The sequence below is a fragment of the Ranitomeya variabilis genome, chromosome 7 (genome assembly GCF_051348905.1).
Source record: "Ranitomeya variabilis isolate aRanVar5 chromosome 7, aRanVar5.hap1, whole genome shotgun sequence".
Lineage (NCBI taxonomy): Eukaryota > Metazoa > Chordata > Amphibia > Anura > Dendrobatidae > Ranitomeya > Ranitomeya variabilis.
In genome coordinates, this window is record NC_135238.1 from 90,440,776 (window position 1) to 90,466,651 (window position 25,876).

Consider the following 25,876-nt stretch of genomic DNA (forward strand, 5'->3'; position numbering starts at 1 on the left):
AGCAGATCGTTTGGAACTTTCTTTCGTCGCTTGATCACCCGCTGACATCGCTGGATCGTTGTGTGTGACAGCGATCCAGCGATGTGTTCGCTTGTAACCAGGGTAAACATCGGGTAACTAAGCGCAGGGCCGCGCTTAGTAACCCGATGTTTACCCTGGTTACCAGCGTAAAAGTAAAAAAAAAAACAAACAGTACATACTCACATTCCGGTGTCTGTCCTCCGGCGTCTCAGCTTCTCTGCACTGTGAGTGCCTGCCGGCCGGAAAGCGAGCACAGCGGTGACGCGGTGACGTCACCGCTGTGCTTTCCGGCTATGGTGCTTACACAGTGGAGAGAAGCAGAACGCCGGGGGACAGACACCGGAATGTAAGTATGTACTGTTTGTTTTTTTTACGTTTACGCTGGTAACCAGGGTAAACATCGGGTTACTAAGTGCGGCCCTGCGCTTAGTAACCCGATGTTTACCCTGGTTACCCAGGGACTTCGGCATCGCTCCAGCGCCGTGATTGCAACGTGTGACCGCAGTCTACGACGCTGGAGCGATAATCATACGATCGCTGCGACGTCACGGATCGTGCCGTCGTAGCGATCAAAATTGCACTGTGTGACAGTACCCTTAGCATTTTCAAAGGTGAGAAAAGGTCGGATTCTGGAGATGTTTTTAAGATGCAGGTGACAAGAGCGAGTGAGTGATCGGATATAGGGAGTAAAGGAAAGCTCGGTGTCGAATATGACCCCAAGACAGCGGGCATGCTGCTTGGGAGTTATGGTTGTACCCTCCAGGGTAATTTCGATGTTTGGAAGAGTGAGGTTAGTAGAAGGGAGAAACACAAGAAGTTCCGTTTTGGAGAGATTTAGTTTCAGATAGAGGGAGGACATGATGTTAGAGACAGCAGACAGACAGACAGACAGACAATCCTTGGTATTTTGAATTGGGGTAGGGGTGATGACAGGGGAAGAAGTGTATAATTGGGTGTCATCAGCATAGAGATGATACTGGAACCCAAATCTGCTGATTGTTTGTCCAATAGGGGCCGTGTATAGAGAGTAGAGGAGGGGGCCTAGGACTGAGCCCTGCGGAACCCCGATAGTAAGGGGACGAGGAGAGGAAGAGGAGCCGGCAAAGGATACAGTGAAGGAGCGGTCAGAGAGGTAGGAGGAGAACCAGGAGAGGTCTGTGTCCTTGAGGCCTATGGAGCGGAGCATAGTGAGAAGGAGCTGGTGATCCACAGTGTCAAATGCGGCAGAGAGATCCAGGAGAATCAGTAGAGAGCAATGACCTTTGGATTTAGCTGTTATTAGATCATGAGAGACTTTAGTGAGGGCAGTTTCAGTGGAGTGTAAAGAGCGGAAACCAGATTGTAAGGGGTCAAGAAGATAGTTATCCGAGAGATAGCGGATTAGACGGGAGTGGACCAAGTGTTCCAGGAGTTTAGAGATGAAGGAAAGGTTAGAGACATGTCTGTAGTTAGTGCAGTTCTGGTCCAGGGATGGCTTTTTAAGTAAAGGGGTTATGATGGCATGTTTAAATGAGGAGGGAAAGATACCTGAAGAAAGAGAGAGGTTAAATATTTTTGTCAGGTGAGTGGTGACCACTGGTGAGAGAGACTGCAGGAGAGGTGAAGGAATGGGGTCACTGTTGCAGGTTGTAGGCCGAGCAGAAGCGAGGAGCTTGGAAACTTCTTCTGAAACAGGCTCAAAGATGTCTAGTGAGCTTGAGGTGCGGCAGGGAGGGGGATCCAGGCACTGAGGAGATTGGGCTGAGATATCCTGATGGATGTGGTTGATTTTTTTCTAGGAAGTAAGTGGCCAGATCCTCACCACTGAGATTGGTGATAGGGGCCTGTACTTTAGGTTTCAGGAGGAAGTTTAAGGTTTCAAAAAGTCGTTTTGGGTTGTTGGATAGTGAGGTGATGAGGGTGGTGAAGTAGGATTGTTTGGCCAGATAAAAGGCAGAGTTATAGGTTTTGAGCATGAACTTATACTGGATGAAGTCTTCTGCTAAGAGATTTTCTCCACTGCCGCTCTGCACACCTTGAGCAACGCTGAAGAAAGCGTGTTTGCATAGTGTGTCAGCGCTGCCGTTGTCTGTGTTGGGTCTTTCTGCGTGTAGAAGGTGCCGCTTCATCTAGGGCATTCTTCAGTGTATTATTGAAGTGTGACAATGCTAAGTCTGGACAGGAGAGGGAGGAGATGGGGGCTAAAGATGTGTGGAGATTGTCCATAAGCTGCTGGGTATTAATGGAACGTGTATTCCGATAAGTGTAGTAAGTGGGGGTGTCAGGAGTGAGGAGACAATTCTTGACAGAGAAGGAAAGAAGGTTGTGGTCCGAGAGCGGGAGAGGGGAGTCAGTGAAGTCATGCAGCAATCCGGGACGGGAGAAAACCAGGTCCAAAGTATTCCCGTCCTCATGCGTAGGAGACTTAGTAAACTGTGAGAAGAAGTTAGAGAAAGAAGATGAGAGGCAGATTGGGAGAGGGGATCATTGATGGGGATGTTAAAGTCTCCCATGATGAGGGTGGGGATGTCACAGGATAGAAAGTGAGTAAGCCAGGTGGCAAAGTGGTCTAGAAACAGGCGGGAGGATCCTGGAGGGCGATAAACAACCGCCACCCGCCAGGAGAAGGGCTTAAAGAGTCTGACGGCGTGGACTTCAAAGGAAGGAAATTTAAGTGAGGGAACCGGGGGGATGACCTGGAAAGCACATTGTGATGAAAGGAGCAAACCAACACCCCCACCCTGTCTGTTTTCAGGTCTGGTGATATGTGAAAATTTCAGCCCACCAAACGAGAGAGCGGCAGCGGCGGTGGTGTCTGAGTGCTGGATCCAGGTTTCTGAAATAGCCAGAAGGTTTAAGGGAATTAGAGAGGAAAAGATCGTGAATGTAAGTTAGTTTGTTACACACAGACCGTGCATTCCAGAGAGCACAGTGGAAAGCGATGGGAGAAGGCATGCACTGAATGTTAATAAGATTAGCTGGGTTTCTATATGCAGCTGGAGGAGAGTAATGTATGCTGGTGGAGGGAGGGCCAGGGTTAGGGGAGATGTCGCCTGCAACTATTATTTTATTTATTTTATTTTCCTTTTTTTTTTTTTTTCTATCCTAGCGAGGAACTTTTTTGATGCCGGCAGCAATGATGATAAATCTACAAATTTATTGTGCCAGATTTTTCTCTTTATTTGACATTGCTAGGCGATAACCTAGCTGGGAAACCACATAAGTAATGGTTTCCTTATAACAAGTCTCACACACTCCAGAAGCTTGTAGGCGTTTCCATGGATTCCTGATCCCCCTTCAATCCTCTGAGTCCTCATCAAGGTGCCTCCAATCTCGGCCACCTCTGGGGCCTGTGGGGATTGACGAACAGATCCTGACTAGTCTAATCTATTGCAGAGTATACCCTTTAAGGATGACCATATACTAAACAATTGTGCTAGGGCAGTGGTGAGGTGGGTATGGGGGAGATGTACTCACCACCTGTAGACTGGTCGTCTCGTATGAAGCCTTGCCCGAACAGCTGACTCCCTTCCAGCAACTTGGCTTGCATACCGTCAAGCCCTGGACCAGCACCTGCCTCATCCAGCCTGTGGTCAACTGAGACCAGACTGGCATACTGTGCTGGTACCATGCCTGCTGGGATTCTCCATCCCCGCCGCCTTCCCGATATCCTGGAACCTAGAACTTGGGAAGGTGAATATACAATCCTCCTCTTCTTTGACTGGGCTCCACTACGCATTCTGGTGCTTTCGGCTGACTACCTTCGGAGCTGCTCCTCTGACGTCAATGCTTCAGGCCCACCCCTCACTTTCGCTTCAGCCTCTGGACTGGCAACATCTCTTGGTGGTCATTTCAGGCATCTCTGAAGACAGGACATGGCACCATCTTCTAGTATCTTCTACTGCAATTCTTCCAGTAGGGCATCCATCCAGGTGACTTACTGCAACTATTCCAGGTAGGAGATGCTGGGAGTCAGACACAGACCCCTAGCGTCACCACCTCTTCCAACCACAGACGAAGCACATGGTGGATATGCAGGAGTAAAACCGCAGGAAAAACACCCAATACATACAGCTCTGGCAAAAATTAAGAGACCACTAGAAAATGTTCAGTTTGTCTGATTTTTCTCTTTTATAGGTATATTTTGAGTAAAATGTAAATTGTTATTTTCCAGGACTTCCCCCTGACAGCACATTGGAGGATGTCCTCCTTGCAGGGACAGGAAAAACAACACGAGAGGTTAAAAGGTCCCACTCCACACCCTTTCCTTCAGTGTTTTTCCTGTCCCTGCATGGAGGGACACACGAGAGATCAGCGCAGCAGCTTACCGAACCGGAGGGCTCAGGGGGATCGTGCGGCTGGTCCAATATCTTTCTCCCTCTTGAATAGCCCAGGGCAGAAACTTCCCGGGGTGGGGAGTCCCTTTGCCCCAGAGACCAGTCGAGCGGACGAGCTCCTGGGTAGAGCCGCTTCCTCCCAGTGGGGGGCTCTCGGCTCGGGCGCCATATCGGAGAAGAGGCGCCGGGATCGACATGTTCCATACACGAACATGGAGGTGGCACAGGAAGTCCCAGCGTAAGCGAGGGGCGTACTCCGATCAGGCCGGTCGTCATTTCCGGTGACGTCGTCGACCAGCGTGCGTTCCACTTCATGGAACGTAGAGGTAATGCATAATAACAAGCGCCGATAACTGTGATCAGCGGCAGAGCGGCGGGCACATAATTGGATTATTCGCGCAGGCTTCTGATCACAGATACACGAGACTCGCGGTCAGTCGGTCCAGAGTCACGTGGTGCAGAAGGCTAAAGCAGAAGTGTCTGCAATGCCGGAGACAAGGGGTGAGTGCAGCGACTACTGCGGTGTCTTTTTTTGCCATGGGGCGGCACATTTACCCAGTCCTGATTTGTCTCTCAACAGAGGACATGGAAATCAGGAGTGAGGATCCAGGGGTAAGTGCGCATAGCGCATACGTACCTATACAAACACACATGTAGACGCTAAGCAGTCCCTATTCTTATATTTAGGATAAGGATGTCCCACAGGCACCCCTCCCAACAACAAAAAAGCCAGGCAAGGTCTCGGCGAAGTCTAGTCAGTGCTCAATATGTCATGTAAAGCTTCCAGAGACATACAAAAAAGCTCTCTGCAACTCCTGTATTACCAAGGTTGTAAGAGAAGAACAACCAACATTCTTGTCAGAGATGAGGAGTCTAATTCGGGAGGAAGTACAAAGCTCATTAGCTACCATGTCACAGAAATGCCCTTCCAGTCCAGGTCCGAGTCGCAAAAGACCTAGAATGGACTCAGAACAAAAATTTGAAGAATCAGAATTTAAGAGTTTGGATCAGGAGGAAGGAGAGCTGCCACTAGAAGAACAGGAGCAAGGAAGGAAGTTTCTTTTTTCGGTGGAAGACACGGAAGATCTAGTTCAGGCAGTGAGAAATACAATGCAGATGAAGGAGGAAACACGTCCGAAGTCCAGGCAGGATCTGATGTTTGGAGGTCCTGCATCTCAGAGACAGACGGTGTTCCCGGTGAGCGAACACATCCGACTGATGATACTGCAGGAGTGGAAGGATGCAGAGCTTAGACTGGTGATGTCCCGGGAATTTAAAGGCCGTCTTCCGTTTGACCCAGAGGATATCAAGACATGGGAAGAAATCCCTAAAGGCGACGTACCTGTGGCCAAGTTTACAAAGAAGACCGCCATCCCCTTTGAAGATTCGTCAAGCCTCAGGGATGCCTTGGACCGCAAGGCAGATATTCTTTTACGTCGAGCTTGGGAAACATCGGCAGCTCTGATAAAGACTAACATAGCGGCTACTTCGGTAGCCAGGTCCATGTTCTTGTGGATGCGGCAAATAGAAGAGCATTTAATTAATAAGACCCCGTGGGCGGATATAATTGCTTCCCTGCCCATTTATAAAGTCCACCACGGCCTTCATGGCAGATACTTCAGCTGAATCAGTGAGATTTGCAGCTAGAAATAGTTCTTTATCTAATGCAACCCTTAGGGCTATATGGCTTAAATCTTGGTCGGGAGATAACGCCTCTAAAAATAATGTGCCATTCCCTTTGCAGGATCCCGGGTGTTTGGACAGGCATTAGACGACATCTTAGAGTTTGCGTCTGATAATAAAGGTTTTCCTGAGGATAAACCTAAGAAATTTCAGCCCTTTCGGAAAAGGCCTCCACCTCGCAAACCACCTGACTATAGAGAACAGTGGAGATCCAACAGAGGGACCTATAAAGGGTCCTATGCTCAGAACAGAAGGGGAAGAAATTCCCTTTTTGGATCAAACTCTAGACCTAGAAGACAATGACGCCATAGGTATAGGGGGCAGGCTCAGTCTATTTCTGAACAACTGGAGTCGAATCACAAAGAACAAATATGTCCTCAGCATAATATCCGAGGGCTACAAAATAGAGCTTATATCTCCCGCGCCACACAGATGTATCTCACCAACATTTGTAACAACCAGTTCTCCAATGTTCTCAGACCTTCAAAAACTTTTCAGCTCTCAGGTCATAGTTCGGGTTCCCTCACCAGAAATAGGCAGAGGTCACTACTCTTCCCTATTCTCAATCCCGAAACCATCAGGAGAAACTCGCACAATAATAAACCTCAAACCTTTAAACGTATACGTCAAATACAAAAGGTTCAGGATGGAATCATTAAGATCAACCATCCACCTTATAGACAAAAATTCGGTAATGTGCACTCTCGACCTGAAGAGTGCGTATTATCAGGTTCCAATCCATTCAATTTCTCAGGAGCTTCTGAGGTTTTCGGTAAAATTTCCAGACTAAACCTGCCACCTCCAGTTTCAGTGCCTCCCGTTTGGACTAACCTCGGCTCCAAGAATATTCACAAAGCTGGTGGCCGAGGTAGTGGCATACCTAAGAAACCAAGGAATTACGATAATTCCTTATTTGGACGATTTTCTCCTGGTAGCCCGAACAGAAAACACTTTACTCCTACACAGAGATCGAGTTATAGCGGTGTTAGAACACCTGGGTGGGGTCGTAAACCGAAAAAAGTCACACCTAAAGCCCGAATCTCGGAAGGTATTCCTGGGAGTGCTTCTGGATTCTACCACCAGACAATCCTTTCTACCAAGAGAAAAGCAGGAGTCAATGAAAAAGATGATCATAGAGTTCCTGAGGCATCAAGTTACAATAAGATCAGCCATGAAGATCTTGGGGAAGATGACAGCATGTATCACCTGTGTCAGGTGGGCCCAAGCTCACTCAAGACTTCTACAAAGACAGGTCCTCTCGGTATGGGATCGTTGCCAGATGTCTCTGGACAGAACAATTCAACTATCAGCAGCGGTATGAAGATCATTACGGTGGTGGACATGATACAGCAACCTAAGAATAGGTGTACCATGGATCTTGACCCCTTGTGTGGTAATCACCACAGACGCCAGTCAGTGGGGATGGGGAGCACACCTAGAAGGGAGTTTCTTCCAGGGCAGGTGGCCTGAGGACATCAGCCACAAGTCGTCAAACTACAGAGAACTTTATGCGGTTTGGGAAACTCTAAGAAGGAACCGTTCTCGCCTAAAGAACAGGCATGTGAAGATTTTAAGACATGACCGCAGTATCCTTCCTGAGACACCAGGGAGGCCCCAGACACAAAGCACTTCAAGAGTTGGCACAGAAGATATATTTGCTTGGGCGGAGAGCACAGTTCTTTCAATTACAGCAGTGCACTTAGAAGGGTCTCAGAATATCTTGGCCGACTACCTGAGCAGGAGGGAAGTCTGTCCAATAGAGTGGGAACTAAATCAAGAAGTTTTCCAACTATTATGCCACCATTGGGGAACTCCCAGGATAGATTTGTTTGCCACAAGAAAAAATTTGAAGGTGCCAAGATTTTATTCTCTCAACCCTTCAGACATGCCAGAAGCAGTCGACGCCTTAAGCCAAACATGGGACGAACCACTCTCCTATGTGTTTCCCCCATTATCACTCATTCCGGTGGTACTCAGAAAAATTCAGGAAGACCAAGCTACAGTTCTGCTGATTGTACCATTCTGGCCAAAAAGAAGCTGGTTCCCGTTGCTGGGATCCATGACAACAGAGAACCCAATAAAACTTCCTCTATGGAAAGACATCATTTATCAGGGTCCTGTCCTGCACCAAAACCCGGAAAGATTACACCTTTCAGCGTGGATCCTGAAAGGGACATTTTGAAAGCCCGAGGTTTATCCGATGAAGTCATTTCAAACATTCAGGCTAGTAGGAAACCGGTAACTTCAGCCATTTACTACAAAATCTGGAAAAAATTCTGTATGGAGGGTGGCAGGTCGGCCGTGATGCCGGAAACCCCGGACGATCCAGAGTTCTGGATTTTCTCCAATCTGGTTTCAACATGGGCCTTAGGCCTAGTACCCTTAAGGTGCAGATCTCGGCCCTCAGCACTTTCTTAAGGTACCTTCACACGAAACGACGCTGCAGCGATAGCGACAACGATGCCGATCGCTGCAGCGTCGCTGTTTGATCGCTGGAGAGCTGTCACACAGACCGCTCTCCAGCGACCAACGATGCCGAGGTCCCCGGGTAACCAGGGTAAACATCGGGTTGCTAAGCGCAGGGCCGCGCTTAGTAACCCGATGTTTACCCTGGTTACCAGCGTAAAATGTAAAAAAAAACCAAACAGTACATACTTACATTCGCGTCCCCCGGCGTCCGCTTCCTGCACTGACTGACTGACTGAGCACCGGCAGTAGCAGGGCACAGCGGTGACGTCACCGCTGTGCTGTGCTTTCACTTTCACTTTGCGGCGCTCAGTCAGTGTGGGAAGCAGACGGCGGGGGATGCGAATGTAAGTATGTACTGTTTGTTTTTTTTACATTTTACACTGGTAACCAGGGTAAACATCGGGTTACTAAGCGCAGCCCTGCGCTTAGTAACCCGATGTTTACCCTGGTTACCAGTGTAAAATATCGCTGGTATCGTTGCTTTTGCTGTCAAACACAACGATACACGGCGATCGGACGACCAAATAAAGTTCTGAACTTTATTCAGCGACCAGCGACATCACAGCAGGATCCTGATCGCTGCTGCGTGTCAAACTAAACGATATCGCTAGCCAGGACGCTGCAACGTCACGGATCGCTAGCGATATTGTTACAAAGTCGTTTCGTGTGAAGGTACCTTTAGATTATCCTTTGGCTTCTCACCCTTGGATAATTAGGTTTGTTAAAGCCATCCAGAGATTGCGTCCCACTTGTAGACAATTGACTCCCACCTGGGACTTAAAAATAGTCCTCAGGGCCCTATGTAAGAACCCTTATACCCTTAAGGAAGATATGCCCATTTCGGTTCGTACATGGAAAACAGCCTTTTTGGTAGCTATTACAATGGCTAAAAGAGTGGGAGAAATTCAAGCTCTGTCTATTAGGGATCCATACCTTCAGATTCGTGACGACCATATAATTTTAAAATTAGATCCATCATTTATCCCTAAAATAGCTTCAGTGCAAAACCGAAATCAGGAGATAATTTTACCCTCCTTTTGTGAAAACCCCTCTAATGTAAAGGAGCAAGCGTTACATTCCCTTGATGTCAGACAAGCAGTCTTAGACTATCTAGAGGCCACTAGTACCTGGAGAAGGGACCCTAACCTATTTATCCTTTTTGGGGGAAAAAATAGGGGTAAAAAAGCTTCTAAGACTTCTATAGCTAGATGGATCACAACGGTAATTGCTAAAGCCTACTCATCAGAAGGGGTAGATTGTCCAGCAGGAATTAAAGCTCATTCTACTAGGGCCATTTCAGCATCATGGGCTGAACGGGCAGGGGCATCCTTAGAACAAATTTGTAAGGCCGCGACTTGGGCCAGGGTGAACACATTTTGCAAACATTATAAACTTGATGTTTTAGCAGCCCAACAAACGTCATTTGGGAGAAAAGTTCTCCAAGCAGTTGTCCCACCCTAAAGCAGTTTTCTTTGGTATTCTCCAATGTGCTGTCAGGGGGACGTCCTGGAAAATGGGTATTAGACCTACCGGTAATTCGGTTTCCAGGAGTCCATCCTGACAGCACCGTTACTTCCCCCCATGTATACTATGTCATATGTTGTATTATGATTTGGTTAATAAAAAATTCAATTTGCATCTATCCATGGTGTGGTACTTGTCAAAACACTGAAGGAAAGGGGGCGGAGTGGGACCTTTTAACCTCTTGTGTTGTTTTTCCTGTCCCTGCAAGGAGGAGGAGGACGACGTCCTCCAATGTGCTGTCAGGATGGACTCCTGGAAACCGAATTACCGGTAGGTCTAATACCCATTTTATTCTATAAACTTTTGACAACATGTCTCCGAATTTCCAAGCAATAATTTTTTTTTTTCTGACATGCGTCTTGGCATGCTTTCCACCAGTCTTTCACACTGCTTCTGGCGCAAAAATGTAAGCAGTTCTTCTTTGCTGGATGGCTTGTGACTATCCATCATCCTCTTGATTACATTCCAGAGGTTTTCAATGGGGTTCAGGTCTTGAGATTGGACTTCCCATGACAGGGTTTTGATGTGGTGGTCTCTTAATTATTTCCAGAGCTGTAGTAGTGCCATATGTTCCCCTCCTGAGAGTTCGGGGTCCACTATTCAGTCTTAGGCTACGTTCACATTTGCGTTGGGCGCAGCGTCGGCGACGCAACCAACAACGCATGTACACAACGCAGCGTTTTGCGACGCATGCGTTGTCATAAGATAGTAAAGATCAGGAGTTTCGGCGCAGGGAAAACGCTACAAGTAGCGTCCTCTGCGCCCTGTCTTGTGCGTCAATATGACGCATGCGTCGTAAAACGCATTACAACGCATACCGGCGCATGTCCATGCGCCCCCATGTTAAAGATAGGGGCGCATGACGCATGCGTTGGTATCCGTCGACGACGCTGCGCCCAACAACGTAAATGTGAACGTAGCATTACATTGGCTGAAATAGCCAACCAGGGTTGTATTTTCTTTCTGCTCTATCCCCTCAGTTCATGTCAGGGGGTGGTCTGCACTGATGCCCAAGGGAGAGACAAGATTGCTCAGGGACCAGTACTACACAGGGGTCCTTAAAAAAATCCACCAGTGTCTGTTTGCTGGGGCATTCAGAACGGAGTCATTTAGGCATTATAGGAGTGCTGTGGAAAGGGCGGTCATCAGTTAGGGGTGACTGAGGAACTCTCCATACCACCCATAGCACAACAAACTATTTGAGAGCTCAGCTAAAGGATGATGTATGCAGTCACTTGGGAGGGGGGGGGGGTGTTTAACAGATGAATGTGAGGAGCCTAATTGAGGATGGATGGGGATGAGCTAAAGGGTTTTTCCATGAATAAAGTTAGCTTTAATCACTAGATCTTGGAATAATAGTAATTTCCACAATTGGATGTGTTTAAGTAGAAATGTTCCTGTTCTGAGATAATCTTATAAATCTGTCCATGCTGTGTACTGTGTAATGGCTGTGTCTAACCGTGCGGGAACATGGGCTGATCATACCACAGCTCCTGGGCAGGGGAGGACGCAAAAGAGTATACAGTCATTACAGTAGGGGATCACAAATGATTCTTGAAACATTAAAAATAAAACGTGTAGGGAAAGGCTTTATCTCATTAAAAAGAATCAGCTGTGATCCCGTGCTGTCCTGTCTGTATACTCTGTTGTGTCCTCCCCTGCCCAGGTACACTTTTATTTAACCTTCCTCTAGTGTTAGCTTTCTGTTACTCTTTCTTATGTTAACAGGTCGGTTTTGACCCGTGTCTTAAATCACCCCTAGGATACCCTAAAAACAGTTATTTATGATCCAATTTGTTTCTTACCTCTTAGTTACCTTGTTAGGGTTTCTCATCCATGGAAGGATTGATTTTAATATTTTTGTTGTGGCCCCTTGGGCCTTTCATTTGAGAACATACCCTTCATTTTCAATATAAAAATATTGTCAAATGAACCTCAAAAGATTAATATAAACTTAAAAAAGTTTGTTATATAACCTGACTATTACTGAAGGGTTTTAGAACACATTTCTTAAATGTAAAAAAAATATACATATATATATTTTATAATATTAACTCTAATAACATCTATGGTGTTACGGGTCAATTTTGACCCATATCTAACTACTTTATGAAAAAGGCAAAATACAGATTTTTTTTTTTTATAGAGCTTTAATACAAATAAAAGATGAAAATTATATTAACATTAATAGCAATAATAATAAAAAGTAGCTTTTCTAAGTCAAACAAACAAACAACAATCAATCAATCAAATCAACAGAAATCAAGTACTAGTTTTTAGATGCATTAGTATTTAGATGCATGTGTGGCAAAAAGTGACACTTTTTGTGTGTTCTTTGCAGAGGTATTTTTTTGCAGGCGAAGCACGATGTGTTTGTCTTTCTGTCCTTATTGCTAGGGCAGACCTGACACCTCTTTCATTTAGAATCAGGTGGTCTCACTGGGGTTGTGGCTGTTGTGGTTGATGTTGAGGCAGGGCTGGTTGAGGAGGATGCTGGTGATGATGCTCTTTGTGTTGCTGTGGGTGTGGACGAAGCACTTGTTGAGCTCTGGAGTTGTCGGACCAAGGCTGCAGCGGCTGGGTCTCGGGGCACTCGTTCCCTTTGGTCAATGTGCGCCTTGGCAAGGGATCTTCCTAGTTCCTCAAGAAACATCCTCCGCTTGTTTTTTTTCTTTGAATTCCATCCTTGGTGAATGTGGGTTCACAACACAAATGAATTGCATGCTGACACATGGATGTTGTAAAATACAACCATTGGCCATCTCCTAGTCATTCGCTGGCAAGTGTAGGTGGCAGTCAGCTTGTCCAGGTTGTCCACTCCGCCTTTGTTTTTGTTATAGTCCAGGATGATTCTGGGCTTTTTGTCACTTCCTGATGAGACAACTGCATCTTTGTGAAGTGTGGACATCAGTACCACATTCTGTCGTTTTTTGGGGCAGTATGAAACAGCAGTGGTGGTGTCTGTAAAAACAAACTTTGAGGAAAGTGGAGCCCTGTCCTTCATCTGCAACAATTCAGCAAGGCAGCTCAGGTTTGTTTTTTTTCACTGTGCCCACCATGGTGATTTTCCTCCTGAGAAGTTCTTGTCCAAGGTCATAGCTGGTAAAAAAATTGTCACAAGTAATGTTGTGACCCTGCAGTCCAGTAGTCATATCGAGGACTACACGTTTTCCTTGTTTTTTTTCAGGGATGCCGCTTGCAGACTTGCCTGTGTAAATCTGTAGATTCCATGCATTGCTAGTTTTTGCATCACAGGCTGCCCAGATTTTTATGCCGTATTTGCCTGGCTTACTTGGCATGTATTGCCGGAAGGGGCATTTTCTGCGGAAATGGAGAAAACGTTTGTCTACTGTCACCTCTGGCCCTGGGTTGAACATCAGTGGAAGGAGCTGCACCCATTTCTCCCAAACATCCCTGATGGTAGCAAGTTTGTCAGATTTTGTTCTGGTGTCTCTGTTGTCAAATCTGAGGACTCTTGATATCATTTTAAACTTTTGAAGTGACATTGTTGCCCGGAAAATATTCCTGCCTGTCGATGCGTCCCAGAGACTATCAGTGGCCTCATTGCAGGATTTGTACACTCCAACAAGGAGTAGAACACCAATGTAGGCATCCAGGACATCATCATGAAGGTCATTCCACATGTTGCCATAGACTTTTTTTCCTTCAAGGTTTGTCATAGCAATAATGACTTTTTTTATTGACAACGGCATAAACAGATCAAAACATGTCTTGATGTCACTTACTCTTGTCACAGCAAACCTTGTGATCCCAGGGGTCATTTTTATGACATTTGCAGCATCTTCCCTGCAATGTACATCTGGAGGTACTGAGCTCCAACTGATCTTGCCACTTTTGGATTTGAATCTTTCAGCGGGAGCAGCTTCAGCACCAGTGACCTCCTCATCAGACTGATCAGAACTGTCTGTGTCTTCCGGTTGATACTCCACATCATCTTCCTCCTCAGAAACCTGTTCATCTGTATCAGTTTGCTGCTGTGTGTCCTCTGATTCATTATCATCTAAGATATAATCCAGAATTTGGCTTACCGTACATCAAATCTTCTCCTCATTGTTGCATGTGTAAACAGGAGATGTATACTCTGCAAAGTACCAACTCTAAGCTGATTTGGCCATACATGCCTGGACATGTCCCTAACTCAAGTTGTTGGAGGTCGAGCTGGCTGTGGGCTGTTGGTTTATATTGTGTTTATGAGTTCAGTTTTGGGACTTATTATTGTTTTTTTACTCTTATATTAGACCTGGGTCGAAATTGACCCCAACAACACAAATGTTATAATTTTAATAAGAGCATTTTACAATTTAGTAAAATAGTTTTATTTTATTGTATTTTGTTTAAAAATAAGTTCCTGAAAAAGTCAAAAAGTCTTGATGGAATAAACAAATGTATGTAGAATTTGTATGCATTTAAAACCTAAAACTGGTCGGTCACCCGTCAGCAGAGTAACACAGTGTCAGGTTGGTGCCGTTACACTGATTAGAATGACACCTGGGTTGATGTGGTGCTCTGCTTAGGTATAAAATAATACAGACTGCTGACAGGTCACTGATCCCTCACTGACCTGCCCCCTAGTTTACGTACTGTATATCTTATTGTTTGGAGAAAAAAAATTACATTCATCATGGCAGTGCCCGCGCAGTTGCATTATTAGATCTATAATATCCATATATCCATATAGAAATTTGTTGAAAAAGTCACAATTTCTTCCTCCAATATGGGGCCGGCCGTGCATGCGCAGTAGCATGATCAGAACGAGATAGTGACTACTGCACGGGTGCCTCCGCCAGCGCCATTTTGCTAGTGGAAAAAAAAATGACTCCACCAAGATGGTGCCTGTGCAGTAGCGTTTATTTTTTTTTTCCCCTCTAGCAAAATGGCGCTGGTGGTGGCAACTGTGCATTAGCCTCTATCTCGTTCTGATCATGAAACAGCGTAGGCGCCGCATTATTGTAATTTTTTTTTTTCAAACAATAAGATATACAGTATTTAAAGTAGGGGGCAGGAACTGAGGGAGGAATGATCTGTCATAAGCCAAACAGATGAATATGTAATCAGAGCACCACATGAAGAACCCCAGCCCCAGAGCACGAGCATATCATTAACTCAAAACTGAAAATAAAGATTAAACAACCACAAGACGGATTTCATCACCAGGTATCATGGTAATCAGTATAATGGTGCCGACCTGACACTGTCTGTAGGTTACTGTGCACAATCCTGCCGACAGGTTCCCTTTAAACACAACCAATTATGGAAATTACTATTATTCCATAATGTATTGATTAAAATCAACTTTAACCCCTTAACGACCGCCGATACGCCTTTTAACGGCGGCCGCTAAGGGTACTTAAACCACAGCGCCGTTAATTAACGGCGCTGTGGAGAAAGTGAATAGCGCCCCCCAGAGTCGGATTTTCTCTGGGGTCTCGGTTGCCGAGGGTAGCCGAGACCCCAGAGAACATGATTCGGGGGGTTTTTACCGACCCCCGAGTTGCGATCGCCGGTAATTAACCGTTTACCGGCGGTCGCAACAAAAAAAAACAAAACGCGATTTGCCATTTAATTTCTCTGTCCTCCGATGTGATCGCACATCGGAGGACAGAGAAATAGTGTCCCCGATGGCCCCCAATAGCCCCCCAATACTCACCTATCTCCCCCGGTGCTCCTCGTGGCTCCCGATGGGCGCCGCCATCTTTTTTCCAGGAAAAAATGACGGGCGCATGCGCAGTGCGCCCGGCACCCGGAAGATCTTTGGGGTCTCGGCTGCCGGGGGTAGCCGAGACCCCAAAGAACATGATCGGGGTCGGTTTTTACCGACCCCAGTTTTGCGATCGCCGGTAATTAACTGTTTACCGGCGACCGCAAAAAAAAAAAAAAAAAAAAAAAAAAAAAAAAAAAAGCGATCTGTAATTCTCTGTCCTCTGATGTGATCGCACATCAGAGGACAGAGAAATAGGGGGATTCGGGGACCCTATCATACTCACCCGGTGTCCGTAGGTCCTCCTGCCGGCCGGCTTCTTCCTCGGTAAAGAAAATGGCGGGCGCATGCGCAGTGCGCCCGCCATCTGCTGCCATCTGCCGGCCGGCAGGAGAGACGAGTTGGGGCTAAAATTAGGGTTAGGGCTAGGGTTAGGGTTGGGGCTAAATTTAGGGTTAGGGTTATGTTTAATAAACTGGAAAGAGCATGGTGCCCCAAGAAAGACAATTACAATAACACAGCATAAACAATATAGTATGCAAACTGGAAATTTTATTAACAAGGTACAAAAAAACTAAAAACAACACAGATGTGTGAGGATGTGGTGTATGACTACTATGAACACCAACAGGGAAATACGCACATATACAAAAGTCACAAGGGTACAGTCATGGAGCCATATGGCATAATAATACAAGTAAAACTGGCAGTATTGTGCACAATAAGGGAAATAACACAGGGTGGGGAGAGGACACTATTCTGTATCAGTGACCAAGGTCCTCAATGCAGGGAAATCCCACAATAACCAACACCCGCCCCTATTGCAACTGCCCGAAAAAAGAATACTATATCTAAATCTAAGCCATAAGCCCCAGGCTGAGCTTACCCATATGTGCGATGTCCTGTATAAGGTGTCCAAGAGAAGAGCCCCGACGCACGTTTCGCGATTGTCGCTTTCCCGAGGAAGCGACAATCGCGAAACGTGCGTCCGGGGCTCTTCTCTTGGACACCTTATACAGGACATCGCACATATGGGTAAGCTCAGCCTGGGGCTTATGGCTTAGATTTAGATATAGTATTCTTTTTTCGGGCAGTTGCAATAGGGGCGGGTGTTGGTTATTGTGGGATTTCCCTGCATTGAGGACCTTGGTCACTAATACAGAATAGTGTCCTCTCCCCACCCTGTGTTATTTCCCTTATTGTGCACAATACTGCCAGTTTTACTTGTATTATTATGCCATATGGCTCCATGACTGTACCCTTGTGACTTTTGTATATGTGCGTATTTCCCTGCTGGTGTTCATAGTAGTCATACACCACATCCTCACACATCTGTGTTGTTTTTCGTTTTTTTGTACCTTGTTAATAAAATTTCCAGTTTGCATACTATATTGTTTATGCTGTGTTATTGTAATTGTCTTTCTTGGGGCACCATGCTCTTTCCAGTTTATTAAACATATGCATTTGAGAGTTTGCCCCTCCCCCTCTTTTTTCTAGTGGAGTGCAATGGGCACGTCCTATAGAAGGGATTTCACTATCAATGAGTATATCCGCAAGATTGGTATTTGTTTTGGTATTAGGGTTAGGCTACTTTCACACTAGCGTTTTTTGGCTTCCGTCGCAATGCGTAGTTGGAGAAAAAACGCATCCTGCAAAAGTGCTTGCAGGATGCGTTTTTTCTCCATTGACTTGCATTAGCGACACATTGCGACGGATGCGTCGTGCTTTGGCGGACCGTCAGCACAAAAAACGCTACATGTAACTTTTTTTGTGCGACGTGTCCGCCATTTCCGACCGCGCATGCGCGGCCGGAACTCCACCCCCGCCTCCCCGCACCTCACAATGGGGCAGCGGATGCCTTGAAAAAACAGCATCCGCTGCACCCGTTGTGCGGTGTTTACAACGCTAGCGTCGGTACGTCGGCCCGACACACTGCGATGGGCCGAGTACGACACTAGTGTGAAAGTAGCCTTAGGCTTCTTTCACACTTGCGTCGGTACGGGGCGGTCGCAATGCGTTGGCACGACGTACCGACGCACGTTGTGAAAATTGTGCACAACGTGGGCAGCGGATGCAGTTTTTCAACGCATCCGCTGCCCAGTCTATGTCCTGGGGAGGAGGGGGCAGAGTTACGGCCACGCATGCGTGGAAATGGCGGAGGCGACGTACAAAAAAAAGGTTACATTGAACTTTTTTTGTGACGACGGTCTCCCAAAACACAACGGATCCAATGCACGATGGACGCGACGTGTGGCCATCCGTCGGTAATACAAGTCTATGGGCAAAAAAGGCATCCTGTGGGCACATTTGCAGGATCCGTTTTTTGTCCAAAACGACGGATTGCAACGGATGCCACACGACGCAAGTGTGAAAGTAGCCTTAGGGTTAGGGTTGGGGCTAAAGTTAGGGTTAGGGTTAAATTTAGGGTTAGGGTTGGGGCTAAAGTTAGGGCTAGGGTTGGGGCTAAAATTAGGATTAGGGCTAAAGTTATGGTTAGGGTTGGGGCTAAAGTTAGGGTTAGGGTTGGGGCTAAAGTTAGGGTTAGAGTTGGGATTAGGGTTACGTTTGGGATTAGGGTTAGGGTTGGGATTAGGGTTAAGGTTAGGGTTGGGATTAGGGTTAGGGGTGTATTGGGATTAGGGTTAGGTTTGAGGTTAGGGTTGAGATTAGGGTTAGGGGTGTGTTGGATTTAGGGTTTTGATTAGGGTTATGTTTAGGGTTGAGATTAGGGCTGTTTTGGGGTTAGGGTTGTGATTATCGTTAGGGTTGTGATTAGGATTATGGATCGGGTTGAGATTAGGGTTAGGGGTGTGTTGGAGTTAGGGTTGGAGTTAGAATTGGGGGGTTTCCACTGTTTAGGTACATCGGGGGGTCTCCAAACACGACAGCCAATTTTGCGCTAAAAAAGTCAAATGGTGCTCCCTCCCTTCTGAACTCTGCCGTGCGCCCAAACAGTGGTTTACCCCCACATATGGGGCATCAGCGTACTCGGGATAAATTGGACAACAACCTTTGGGGTCCAATTTCTCCTGTTACCCTTGTAAAAATAAAAATTTGGGGGCTAAAAAATCTTTTTTGTGGGAAAAAAATATATTTTTTATTTTCACTACTCTGCATTATAAACTTCTGTGAAGCACTTGGGCATTCAAAGTTCTCACCACATATCTAGATAAGTTCCTTGGGGGGTCTATTTTCCAAAATGGGGTCACTTGTTGGGGGTTTCTACTGTTTAGGTACATTAGGGGTCTGCAAACGCAACATAACGCCCGCAGACAATTCTATCAAAGTCTGCATTCCAAAACAGCGCTCCTTCCCTTCCGAGCTCAGCCATGCGCCCAAACAGTGGTTTACCCCCACATATGGGGTACCAGCATACTCAGGACAAATTGGACAACAACTTTTGGGGTCCAATTTCTCTTGTTACCATTGTGAAAATAAAAACTTGGGGGCTAAAAAATCTTTTTTGTTAAAAAAAAAATATATTTTTTATTTTCACGACTCTGCATTATAAACTTCTGTGATGCAGTTGGGCATTCAAAGTTCTCACTACACATCTAGATAAGTTCCATGGGGGGTCTAGTTTCCAAAATGGGGTCACTTTTGGGGGGTTTCTACTGTTTAGGCACATCAGGGGCTCTCTAAACGCGACATGGCGTCCGATCTCAATTCCAGTCAATTTTGCATTGAAAAGTCAAATGGCGCTCCTTTGCTTCCGAGCTCAGCCATGCGCCCAAACAGTGGTTTACCACCACATATGGGGTATCGACGTACTCAGGAGAAATTGCACAACAACTTTTGTGGTCTAATTTCTCCTGTTACCCTTGTGAAAATAAAAATTTGGGGGCAAAAATATCATTTTTGTAGAAAAAATGTGATTTGTTTATTTTCACGGCTCTACGTTATAAACTTCTGTGAAGCACTTGGGGGTTCAAAGTGCTCACCACACATCTAGATAAGTTCCTTAAGGGGTCTAGTTTCCAAAATGGTATCACTTGTGGGGGGTTTCCACTGTTTAGGCACATCAGGGGCTCTCCAAACGCGACATGGCATCCGATCTCAATTCCAGCCAATTCTGCATTGAAAAAGTCAAACGGTGCTGCTTCACTTCCAAGCTCTGCGGTGCATCCAAACAGTGGTTTACCTCCACATATGGGGTATCGACGTACTCAGGAGAAATTGCACAACAACTTTTGTGGTCTAATTTCTCCTGTTAACCCTTGTGAAAATAAGAATTTGTGGGCGAAAAAATCATTTTTGTGAAAACAAATGAGATTTTTTATTTTCACGGCTCTACGTTATAAACTTCTGTGAAGCACTTGGGGGTTCAAAGTGCTCACCACACATCTAGATAAGTTCCTTAAGGGGTCTAGTTTCCAAAATGGTGTCACTTGTGGGGGGTTTCCACTGTTTAGGCACATTAGGGGCTCTCCAAACGCGACATGGCGTCCGATCTCAATTCCAGCCAATTCTGCATTGAAACAGTCAAACGGCACTCCTTCTCTTCCAAGCTCTGCGGTGCGCCCAAACAGTGGTTTACCTCCACATATGGGGTATCGGCGTACTCAGGAGAAATTGCACAACAAAATTTGTGGTTAAATTTCTGTTTGTACACTTGTGAAAATAAAAAAAAATGGTTCTGAATTAAAATGTTTGCAAAAAAAAGTTAAATGTTCATTTTTTTCTTCCACATTGTTTCAGTTCCTGTGAAGTACGTAAAGGGTTAATAAACTTCTTGAATGTGGTTTTGAGCAGCTTGAGGGGTGCAGTTTTTAGAATGGTGTCACACTTGTTTATTTTCTATCATATAGACCCCTCAAAATGACTTCAAAGGTGATGTGGTCCCTAAAAAAAAACATGGTGTTGTAAAAATGAGAAATTGCTGGTCAACTTTTAACCCTTATAACTCCCTAACAAAAAAAAATTTTGTTTCCAAAATTGTGCTGATGTAAAGTAGACATGTGGGAAATGTTATTTATTAACTATTTTTCGTGACATCTCTCTCTGATTTAAGGGCATAAAAATACAAAGTTTGAAAATTGCAAAATTTTAAAAATTTTCGCCATATTTCCGTTTTTTTTCCCATAAATAATCGCAAGTAATATCGAAGAAATGTTACCACTAACTTGAAGTACAATATGTCACGAAAAAACAATCTCAGAATCAGCGGGATCCGATAAAGCGTTCCAGAGTTATAACCTCTTAAAGTGACAGTGGTCAGAATTGTAAAAATTGGCTCGGTCATTAAGTACCAAATTGGCTCTGTCACTTAGGGGTTAAAATTAACTTTGTTCTTGGGGAAAACCCAAGCAGCTTATGATGCAGGTCTACAATATGTCTTTAATGTTGTCCAACATAACGCATAGCACTTGAATAAGGCATATAAATCAAATTTGTGATACCATATGATCCCCAAAGAGGAAGAAATCTGAGATGGTTAAAATATTCAAAGTATTTTGAGAACAAATCTAAAACCATAGTTTTTTTTAATGATGTACCTCCTTATTGAGGGGCACCAAAAAAGCCTCTATACAACAACAATGGTATAGACCAATTGGCTAAGCCTCTAGGAGGTGCAGGGTAATATAACGCTAGGTCATATAAAAAAACATACAATATCCTTTCCCATTATACTATTGGCTGGCCAGGGTGTCCACAAAGAAAAATGATCCGAACCTTGCAGTTTCCCCAAATAAACATATCCATGTAAAGGTGAGTGGTACAGTTACCTTTGTTCAGGGAATATGAATTTTGATATATTTTTTTAACCATGTCATAGATCTCTCCTCCTTTCTGGGATCGCATAAACCAAATTTCTGTGATGCTATTTGTTTCTAATGTGTGACTAAGATGTGTATGCGGCATGTGGCTAGTGTGTATGTGGCTTGCTTATGTTCATAGTCCTTGTGACTGACCTGAATAATGCATGCTCTTAATCTGTGTGATTAGTGTACATACTGGGCATTTGTATACACTACACATAGATTGTAATATGCAGGAGTCAGCACTTCAGTGAAAAATTACGGTGTTCCTACTCAAAGGAGCCTTTCTTAAAGGTGTAGTCTACTATTAGGACAACCCCTTCGTTATCATACTGTTTGGCGCTGATAACATAATAAACCATATACTCGCCTTCCATGCCGGCACAGTTCCCGCGGTGTCTGCACTCGCTCTCCCTGGGGCTCTCGTGTGGTGTGACACGTGGCCCCTGGCGCCCAATCAGCCCTGGCGTCACGGTCACTGCCTACGTATGTATTGAACATGGAGAGGATGTTCGGGCTGCTGCTGATCCTGGACTTAATGTTCAATTCGTGCGAAGGAGAAGACAATAACGCCAGCGCTGATTGGGCGCCGGCATAATATGTCACAACACCACACGAGAGCCCCGGGGAGAGCGCGTGCAGACACCGCGGGAACGGCTCCGGTACAAGAGGGGAGTATAGGATTTATTATTTTATAGGGGTCAAGTGAGGGGTATGAGAAGTTGTCCAAGTAGTGGACAACTTCTTTAAGCCTGAAGTATAGTATCTGGGTGAATTAAGAATCCACTTGTTTTGTTTTCACTGATTTACTGACGTGCTGCTTCTTTTTTAATCTTTTACACCGTGTTGTGCTGTACTGTTACTTTTGTATTTGTATCTGGAGTATTTTCATCATGAACGGAGAGAGGCACAGACGCATGTTTTGCACAGGGGCTCTAGCTGTCAATGATCGCCCTGCATACGGGTATGTTCACAGTAGGAGATTTGCTGCCACTTTTTTTCACAACAGATATTCAGGCTATCTGCAGCTAATTCATGTGTTTAGAAGGTTGCTCTTTCAGATGTTTTGGCGCTGACCAAAATGCTCTTGTTTTAAACATAAAAAAATACATTTTCGCCAACATAATTGTAAAGTATTTTTAGAAATTGGATTGGTAATGTGTCCAATCAATTCAGATTTCTGAAACCCTAAGAATACCGTAGAGTTGCTGATTAAAGGGACAAGCATAAGAGCAGCATAATGTAGGGACAGAGACCCTGATTCCAGCAATGTTTCACTTACTGGACTGCTTGATAATCTCTTGCTGATAAAACTGTGATTTTCACTAGAGGACTAGTAGTGATTTTCACTAGGACACTAGTAAACCTGCTGCCAGGTGGTAGTCCTCCATATTTATGAGCCATGTATTCCATAGTGCACACAGAAGGCTGTCAATCAGTGTTGTGGGTGAGATTATACATGGCTCAGCATTCAGAGAATTGGTAGATCTACAGGACAAATTATTTTGATCAAAACTGCAGCCAGGAGACCAGTAAGTTATATCAGGGTATCTGCCCCTACATCATGGTGCTCTTTGATGGAATAGTAAAAATTCAGTGACAAATTCCCTTTTTAATTGCGGCATCCAATTCCAATATTTCCCTGCGCAGCTGAGCTCCTTGGTCACCCTGAATGGCATTATAGCACTCATTCACCTTAATGTGATGGTTTGGGCAAGCAATATGCCATCATTTTATAAGAGGACATTGACCCTTTAACAAAAATGTTTTCTGTACTTTTGTGTTATTTATTAAATGATTTTGTTTTGAAGAATTTCCAATATCTAATTCAGCTTATTTTTACTTTTAGGCAATTTTGTCTCGAACTTAATGGACTTGCGGTCAAGCTTCAGGTATCTATTTTGTTTTTTTTGCAGGCACCATAACACAAATGTTTAATTTATCATCTATATGCCATTTTGTGTAATACTTGAAATTGATTATTTTTTTCTTTACATTCTTTTTAGCCTTCTGAGAGAGGCTGCTATATATATTTACAGTTGCTGTTTGGTGCTGGATTCTGCAGTTACGAATATGATCTCACTAGCTGTTTCCAGCCAGCTAACGCTCGGCACGCTTATTGCTATCTAATTAACGCTGCTGGTGATTATGCAATTAAATGTACGTTTACCTTGGCTGAAGTGGTTGAATTACATAGAAAGGAAGTGCTGCGTGTGGTAATGTGGGGGGGAGGAGCCTCGTGTGGTAATGTGGAGGGACGGAGCCTCGTGTGGTAATGTGGAGGGACGGAGCCTCGTGTGGTAATGTGTGGGGACGGAGCCTCGTGTGGTAATGTGTGGGGACGGAGCCTCGTGTGGTAATGTGTGGGGACGGAGCCTCGTGTGGTAATGTGGGGGGACGGAGCCTCGTGTGGTAATGTGTGGGGACGGAGCCTCGTATGGTAATGTGTGGGGACGGAGCCTCGTGTGGTAATGTGGGGGGCGGAGCCTCGTGTGGTAATGGGGACGCAGCCTCGTGTGGTAATGTGGGGGGACGGAGCCTCGTGTGGTAATGTGGTGGGGGGCGAGATTATCTGTGGTAATGTCGTGGGGGGGCGGGATTATCTGTGGTAATGTTGTGGGGGGGCGGGATTATGTGTGGTGATGTGGTGGGGGGACGGGATTATCTGTGGTGGGGGACGGGATTATCTGTGGTGATGTGGTGAGGGCCGGGATTGTGTGTGGTAATGTGGTTGGGGCGGGATTGTGTGTGGTAATGGGGTGGGATTCTGTGTGATGAGGGGGCGGAGCTACTGTGCAGGGGGCGGGGTTAGCGAGTAATCACGAATATATATATATATATATATATATATATATATATATATATATCACATATGTTTAATTTATCATCTATATGCCATTTTGTGTAATACTTGAAATGGATTATTTGTTTCTTTACATTCTTTTTAGCCTTCTGAGAGAGGCTGCTATATATACCGTATTTACAGTTGCTGTTTGGTGCTGGATTCTGCAGTTACGTATATGATCTCATTAGTGCAGTTACTCTAACACACAGCCGTGCTACTCGTGCAAGTAGCATTATCACTAGCAATGGGCGAATATACTCATTGCTCGAGATTTCCCGAGCACGCTCGGGTGTTGGAAATTTAGTTTTTATTGCCGCAGCTGAATGATTTACATCTGTTAGCCAGCATAAGAACATGTGGGGATTCCCTAGCAACCAGGCAACCCCCACATGTACTTATGTTGGCTAACAGATGTAAATCATTCCGCTGCGGCAATAAAAACTAAATTTCCGACACCCGAGCATGCTCTGGAAATCTTGAGTAACGAGTATATTCGCTCATCACTAATCACAACTAACTGGCCATGGCAAGTTTAATCCTCGGATGTTGCAGTTAATAGTATCTTTGGGATGCAAAAAGGTTCAAGATGAGCCTAGTAGCATGGCTTTATGGCCTGCTGTTCAGTGTAAGTTGCCAGACCAAAATACTTAGAAATTATTTTTGATGAATGTGCTGTTTGAAAGTGAATCTGCCAGTAGGATCAACCCTCCTAAGCCGTTTATCTGGGCATGGTGGTCATAGGAAGTTGAAAAAAATGATACCAAGTATTGGACACATGAGGGTCAGTGGGTTTTCTCGTCCGTTGGCCTGGCTGTCTTTAGGAAGACCACATTGTCCAGGGTTCATCCCACTGAACCCGAGGGCTTAGTACTACTCTGGCAACAAAGGGTGAGGGTAAAACAGTGTGGCAATGATTTATTGAACCACCAACAGACAACATTTAGAACAGTCCAAGCAAATGCACAAGATGGTGCAAATTACAAAAGCTCCCTTCTGCTGATTCACTGGGTTTAGAGCTGCTTACAGAGCCAACTACACCCCACCAGTAGATATGGGAGTAGAAGGCTAGCACTCAGCTAAAATGGTCGGATGGTGCTAGTGAAAAGGGACTGGTAGTCCCAATTGTCAATAATTAAGAAAAATACTGCACTTGTCAAGATGAAGAATAATGCTTAAAATAATAGTACAAATTTATTTGTAACAAGGGATTGTAGCGACAAGAAAAACGTTTCGGCCAGTTTAGTGGCCTTGATTACACAGTCGCTGAAAAAAATAGAGATATATACAGTGAGGTATTGCAAAATATCTATATACATTATAAACAATATGTACAAAATTAGCTAGAAATTATGTCTGAACTCATTACAATGGTCGTACATAAAAGCCTCAGGATGATGTTCTCATGCAACTAGAGTTAAAATAAGATAGTGAGAAGAAAAAGGGGAGAGAACGGTATAGTGTGTTTGAATTGAGGTTTTAGGGTATGTGCACACGTCAGGATTTCTTGCAGAAATTTTCATGACAAAAACCGGGCATTTCT

At 45.0% G+C, this 25,876-nt stretch overlaps 1 protein-coding gene across 1 annotated transcript in view; it reads left to right on the forward strand.

Moving 5' to 3' along the window:
* The window catches only part of MOB4 (MOB family member 4, phocein), a 144,748-nt gene that overhangs the window by 73,915 nt on the left and 44,957 nt on the right, over positions 1-25,876 (forward strand). Inside the window, exon 4 of the mRNA XM_077275405.1 lies at positions 23,341-23,383. Within this exon, the coding sequence (XP_077131520.1) occupies positions 23,341-23,383 (43 nt within the window). The remainder of the gene's footprint in view (positions 1-23,340; positions 23,384-25,876) is intronic.